The sequence below is a fragment of the Lactuca sativa genome, chromosome 4, assembly GCF_002870075.4.
Source record: "Lactuca sativa cultivar Salinas chromosome 4, Lsat_Salinas_v11, whole genome shotgun sequence".
Taxonomy (NCBI): Eukaryota; Viridiplantae; Streptophyta; class Magnoliopsida; order Asterales; family Asteraceae; genus Lactuca; species Lactuca sativa.
Genome location: NC_056626.2, coordinates 66027600 through 66034846, shown reverse-complemented (window position 1 = coordinate 66034846; position 7247 = coordinate 66027600). Strand labels below are relative to the sequence as shown.

The 7247-nt window shown below is 27.7% G+C and overlaps 1 protein-coding gene across 1 annotated transcript; it reads left to right on the top strand.

The window, feature by feature from the left end:
- The first annotated feature begins 953 nt into the window (after positions 1-953).
- LOC111883638 (probable xyloglucan endotransglucosylase/hydrolase protein 30) lies at positions 954-2921 on the top strand. Its single transcript, XM_023879960.3, has 4 exons — positions 954-1267; positions 1373-1473; positions 1645-1853; positions 2237-2921. The coding sequence occupies exons 1-4, from the start codon at positions 1054-1056 to the stop codon at positions 2754-2756; spliced, it is 1044 nt and encodes a 347-aa protein (XP_023735728.1). The 5' UTR covers positions 954-1053; the 3' UTR covers positions 2757-2921.
- Positions 2922-7247: the final 4326 nt, after the last annotated feature.

The window sequence follows — 7247 nt, the reverse complement described above, 5'->3', positions numbered from 1 at the left end:
TCACATGATTTCGATACCACCCAACCCAAATACTAATCATACCAAATTTATTTCCACTACAACCACAATATTTTGTATTAATATATTAATATTATTTTAATCTGTGATGTTACAAACTTTGATTAAAGTAACTGGTATACTAACCAAATATAAAATATAAATTAAATTAAATTTTTTAACATTCTATTTATTATATTGGATCTTAGTTGTGAAATCTATGTATTACATGAGTTAATTTTTTTAAAAAAAACCCTAAATATAAATGTCAAAATATTTAAAAACTTTGAATTTATAAGAAAATACGAAAAATAATGAATTATTATAATTAAAATGGTTTTTATCTTTTAAATTTAAACAAATAATTTAAATAATAAAAAAACTAATGAGCTTTAATTTTGATAATTTTAAAATTAAAAGGTAAGTTTATTAATGAAATTGATATTCAATTATTATTATTATATTTATTGCAATTATTATATTAAAATATTATGTGCAATTTAATAAAATAGAAAAACTTATAAAATTATAAAATGACATATGTAAAAAAAATAATTTAAAATAACCATAAAATAACATTTGTTAATTGAAATAAGAGTGCGACAAATGAAAAAAAATCATTCATTTTAATTTCAAATTTGCCAAAAAATTTTAAAACTGTATTTATATATTTATGGTAGAAACGTAATTTGGAAGTCGGAACAAAGAAAATTGTCACACAATCGACTAATATTGCATCTTAACCAAAATAATTGATCACCGTTAAACACTATTAATTATTGTGGACGGAGTTAATTTTGAATTAATTAAACTATGCGGACAATCAAGTGGTCTAGCTTTAGTCTATAGTATTATTTAATGTATCTTTCTAATCTTTCGGTTACAAGTTTCATTTTTTATAAATACATTAATATAATTGTTTGTTTGTTATTTTTAAAAATATATATATAAAAACTACGAGAATACAAGACCCCTCTTTCTCTCTCTTTCACATATATAAACACAAAAACAAAGAAAATAAGCAAATTATAGTGTTGAAAAAAACACTCCATCAAAATGAAACACCAACTCCTCAATTCTCTCTCTAAACCCGCCGTATGTATATCGTTTCTCCTCCTCTTCCTCCATCCCTTATCCGGCGGCGCAACCACACCTTTGCCACACATAGTTTCCTTCCAGAAAGGATTCACTCAACTCTTTGGTGGCGACTCCAATCTCCTCCGCTCCGATGATGACAACACCGTCCATCTCCACCTCAACCAATACACAGGTATCCATTCTTCTTCCTCTCTCTCTCTCTCTCTCTCTCTCTCTCTCTCTCTCAATATAGTATTTGTATATCGTATGAACTATATCTTTTGAAAAACGATTTCAGGTGCTGGGTTTAGATCTTCCGACTTGTACAACCATGGAGTATTCAGTGCTAGAATCAAACTACCTTCTGAGTATACAGCCGGAATCGTAGTAGCATTTTATGTACGTAACTCATCGTGATTAACCCTTCACTTTCTTACTTTCATTTACTTTTGAACTCGATCGAGTAGAGTGTTCGATCATCTAATACACCCTTTAATCATACAATTCAGACAGTATGATTTGTTTATGGGTTATATAATAAATTTTAATATAATTTTGGTATACATGCAGACTTCTAATGGAGATGTATTCGAGAAGACGCATGATGAACTTGACTTCGAGTTTTTAGGGAATATAAAAGGGAAGCCATGGAGGTTTCAAACCAATTTATACGGCAATGGAAGCACAAGCAGAGGTAGAGAAGAAAGATACACCTTGTGGTTTGACCCTTCCAAAGCCTACCATCGTTATACCATCTTTTGGACCTCTTCCAAAATCATGTAATTAACCTTCTTTCTCATCTTTACTATTAACTTTAATCATAAGTTTTTTCAAATTCATATATTGAATATATAAATGTCAAAATATGATCATGAAAAGGTCAATTCCGTGTTAAATTTTGAAACTTGGAATCGAAGAAATTTGAGTCATAAAGAAAGGACAGCGATAAAGTTATAGTTACATCAACGCTAATTCAGTGAACATTTGGACAATTATATATATAGCTAGCTAGCTTCCATTTAATATAAAGTGATAATAACGTCTTATCATTAAAAGTGTATTTGATAAATAACCAAGTACATATATATCTATTATCTAAATCATGTTTTTAGCTAAACAATAAAATAATTTTTTTATAATCGTCTTTTTGGAATATGTGCAGATTCTATATCGATGAGGTTCCAATAAGGGAGATATTAAAAAGCGATGAAATGGGAAGCGATTTCCCTTCAAAACCTATGGCTTTATACGCCACCATATGGGATGCTTCAACTTGGGCTACCAATGGTGGAAAATATAAGGTTAATTACAAATATGCCCCTTTCGTGACCGAGATGACTGACCTCGTTCTACATGGTTGTATTTCGGATCCAATTCAGGAACTTTTAACAGACAACTGTGCCCAAATGGACAAACAACTCGAAACACTTCGCTACAACAATATCACACCTAAACAACATATTGCCATGAAAAGATTTAGGGAAAAATACATGTATTATTCATATTGTTATGATACTTTGAGGTACCAAATTCCGCCACCTGAATGTGTGATTGATTCCACTCTTAGACAACGGTTTAAAGAGAATGGGAGATTGAAGTTTGAACGGAGACATCATCGTCACTCCAAAAAAGGAAGTCAAGTTTTGAGCAGTCAAGTATATGAAATTCAAGAACAAGATTGAGGATATAGAAAAGATTGTTTGTGTATAATACGAGTGGTTTTTATAATTACATGATTGGATTGTTTGAATTTTTCAGTGTATTTAATAATTAATATACGTAATGTAAACATATGAGGATAAAACAGAAATAAAACGATACATGATGGATTATAGTTGTCAAAAGAATTCATTATTCTTTGATGTTAATAGATTTGGAAAGTGTTATGTACTTGGGCTTGAAATTGTTAAAACACGTTTAAAATAGATTACAGATTTTAAAATTAAATCTCATTTTTTAAGCTATTTGTTAAATTATTAATGATGAAAAGTCACAAGTGATACAATTTTCACCATGTCAACTTTTACACATCTCCGGATAAAGTTTTCTTGATCTTGGCATCTTAGGTTGTTTAGTTCTCGAGCCTACTTCTCTATACATATACAAATGTAATTACGATCATACATGCATACATTTGTATCCGCTGTTTCTTAAACATGCATTTTCATGCTTTCTAAACAAATTTTATGCCAACAAGGCATTGGACAATAAGACCAACAGGCAACAGGTGTGGCCTTCTCACACAACCCTCACACCTTATTTTTTTTATTTCAATTAAACGTCTTACAATACCATATTATTTTCCTCTCACTCTCCTTTACACCATATTATTTTCCTCTCACTCTCCTCTTGTACTCATCTCAACTAGGAAATTATACTCTAATTTTTCAAGATTTTCTATATAAAAAATATATGTTATTTAATAACTATAAGAAATATATTTTATTATCAAGCTTCATTTAATTTAAGTTCAATTTTATTAATAGTTTTAAGGAAAATCTTTAATTAAAAATGATTATGTAGTTTTAAAAAAATCGGAGTTTAGTTCTTAATTTTTTTCGGTCTCAAAGAAGGTCTTAGTGATTTTCATTCCTATCGTGTTTGGTACATTATGCATATAAAAAGATAGTTAGACACTTTTTCATTTATTATACATTTTTTTTACTAATTTTACAGTTAAAAGATAAAAAAATAAAAAATAAAAACACTTACCCATCATACCCTATCCTACATTACCCTAACTTTGTACACTAATGTAAAATTGGGCTTTATCCACGTAATAAAATCGTCACAATAGACATATTATGTTGGTTTTTTTTCATTCAACATGAAAGTAATGGTCATGTCATTGAAAATAAATTATGTTTTCGTTAAATTGTCATGAGTATAACTCATGAAAACGCGTTATTATAGGTCAAACTTGTCATTATATGGTAAGTGTTTTTGGAGATGTATCTATCTTATTTTGATAAACATCATAAATAATACATTTATAGTAACGTGTTTTTTCCTATAAAATCATAAATATTCATTTATAGTCACCGTTTCTAAATATTATTGTGGCTATTATTGATTTTTGGAGACATGAATATAATTAAACTGTAAATATAAGTTATCTTTATTAAGATATTTAATGGTTTATCATATTAGTATTTTTTTACTTACACCGAAAAATAAAAATTAGGACACTATAAAAAATGATCTATATGCTGTGTTATTTCTTTTATTATAATTATTGATAACTTTTGCTGATATGTTTAATATTATTTTGAATATTGTATACATTACTCATTCATTGGACAATTAAACGGTAACAATAAAATACTTAAAGTAATGTGTTTTTTCCTATAGAGTCATATAAATGTTCATTTATAGTCATCGTTTAAAAATATATCGCAGCCATTGTTAACTTTTGGAGACACGAATATAATTAAGTTGTAAGGATAAATTATCTTTACTAACATGTTTAATTGTTTATCATTACTATTGTTTACATAAACCGACAAATAAAAAATTAAGACGACACCAAAAAATGATCTGTACTAACGTGTTATTTCTTTTATTATCATTATTGATAACTTTTACTGACATGTTTAATATTATATCGTAAATATTGTGTATATTTACTCACTCATCGTGCAATTAAACAGTGACCATAAAATGTTTATAGTGATGTGTTTTTACGGTTGAGTAATATAAATGTTCACTTATAATCACCATTTATAATTATTATTGCGTCTATTGTTGACTTTTGGAGAAAAGAATGCAATTAAGAATTAATTTTTAAGAAACTTTTTGCTTAGTAAATGAAATTCGAAGACAAGAGCAAAAAATGAAGAAAATAATATCTCATCCATATCCTTTCAAATCTTTCATATAGAAAGATCAAAAACTACATTATATACTCACTTAGATAGATACTTATATTTATACTTAATAGCTATTAAGTAATAATAATAATTCCAATTTAGAATTATCAAATTATAATAAGATATCTTTATATATAATAAGATATCTTTATATTATAAATATAAAATATAAATAATAATAACAGGTACAAATAGTAAATCTTAAGGATAAATTATCTTTACTAATATGTTTAATGGTTTATCATTACTATTGTTACATACACCGAAAAAAAAATTATGAGTCACCTAAAGTGATTTGTACTAACATGTTATGTCTTTTATTATGATTATTGATAACTTTTGCTGACATGTTTAATATTATATCGTGAATATTGTGTATATTACTCACTTATTGGGCAATTAAATAGTGACTATAAAATACTTATAGTGATATATGTTTTCTATAGAGTGATAAATGTTTACTTATATTCACCATTTATAAATATTATCATGGTCATTGTTGAATTCCGGAGACACAAATGTAATTAAGTTATCAACATAAGCTATCTTTATTAACATGTTTAATAGTTTATCATTACTATTGTTTACATACAACGATAAATAAAAATTTAACCCGTCACCAAAAACGACCTATACTCACGTTTTATTTCTTTTATTATGATTATTGATAACTTTTAGTGACATGTTTAATATTATATCGTGAGTATTGTATACATTTACTCACTCATAAGCAATTAAACAGTGACCATAAAATACTTATAGTGATGTGTTTCGTACCAATAATAATTTTAAAGATATTACATCAAAAACAACATGCATAATATATTTATACAAAAAACATTTTTACAAACCTAATAAATTAGATTCTACTTCTTTTAGTTGTACTACTTAGGTTTTTTACTTTTTTTCTGTACAAAATACTTTGGGTTGTTTTCCATTGTGCTATTTTTCCTTGGATTTTGCATTTTGTTATTATCTTCAAGTATTTGTATATTCTTATAACAACAAAAAATTAAAATAGGTGTTAAACATGCATTAAAGCTAACAAGCACAATGTAGTTTATTAATCAATAGAATTGCTTATAAAATATAAGGTTTAATTAGTAACTATAAGTATTAGCGACTTATAAAACAAAAGTACCTTAGGATCAAGGGTTAGAAGACTTTTTTTCCCAAGCCACATGAGAATGTTGCACATCATTTACTATCAACAATACTTTATTTCCTTTTGGTACGAAGGTGGCTGGGTTTATTGCTTCATCCATAGAAACTCTATAGTAATCAGCCGTCAGTGGCTTTCCATGTACTGTCTAGTTTTCATCGGTAGAATAGCATACATAACCCTTTTCAATGGCGTTGCTACGTTCACACACTAACATTGAACATTTTATTTTCCACAAAGATATGAATAGACATATTAATAAATTGATAAGTAAAAGTTTAACTAGCACATGTATATCTATGTAAACATGTCGAATATATGTAATTTAGTCGATTGTAGGAGTGTGTTGGGTTCATGTACTGATATCACACTTTCGTGTGGCTCATCGCACAGAAATGTAACATTTTCTTTAACATTATTTAAACTTTCCTGAAAATAGTATTCCATGTTTAGTTTATGAAAAACAGCTAAAAATATTAGAAAATACAGTGTCAAAACTTATTATTATATATTAACTTACATTAATTTGAAGCTCTTTGGTGGTGTTTACGATGTTGATGTCCCCACCAATTTTTTTTCTTTTTGGAATGACAGTATGCGACGAAAGCATTAACTAGCAGTCCATTGTTAAAAAAATCATCATAAAAAATTCACTTAATTAATTACTTTTTTGTAGAAGATTTTTTTTTGAAACTGGAGTAGTAGTTATTGGAGACTCCATGATATTATGATTGCCCACAAAAGTAACCAAACTCATTAGATAGTCAACTTTTGAACTCAAGTCCCGATTTGTTCTTTTTTGTTCCAATAGGCTTTGCTAAAGGAAAGTTATCTTTTTATTTTGATGAGGATCTGGCTCGAAGCGTATACCAATATCTGGTTAGAATGACTCTAATGCCAACCCTTCTTACAAATCCACCATGTTCTTTGCCAAAGACCAGTGAGAGGGCATCTGTGGCTGGTTCAAAAATGTTCTTTCCTGCTTCAATTACAGTTATATGATTGATCTGTGAAAATATATGTCAAATAAATATAGTATTAGTTGTGTTTTTATCAATTAGCATTAAAAACACCAAAATCAGATAGATGTTGCAAGTTTGACACTATATAGTAACTCTTCTGCAACAATTTCCCTTCTTCTC

What these genes read in the sequence shown, in the direction of transcription:
- LOC111883638 (XM_023879960.3), top strand. Translation starts at nt 1,054, where the DNA reads ATGAAACACCAACTCCTCAATTCTCTCTCTAAACCCGCCGTATGTATA. An exon ending in CCACCTCAACCAATACACAG is followed by an intron (nt 1,268 to 1,372) that starts GTATCCATTCTT and finishes AAACGATTTCAG; the next exon opens with GTGCTGGGTTTAGATCTTCC. An exon ending in TGGACCTCTTCCAAAATCAT is followed by an intron (nt 1,854 to 2,236) that starts GTAATTAACCTT and finishes GAATATGTGCAG; the next exon opens with ATTCTATATCGATGAGGTTC.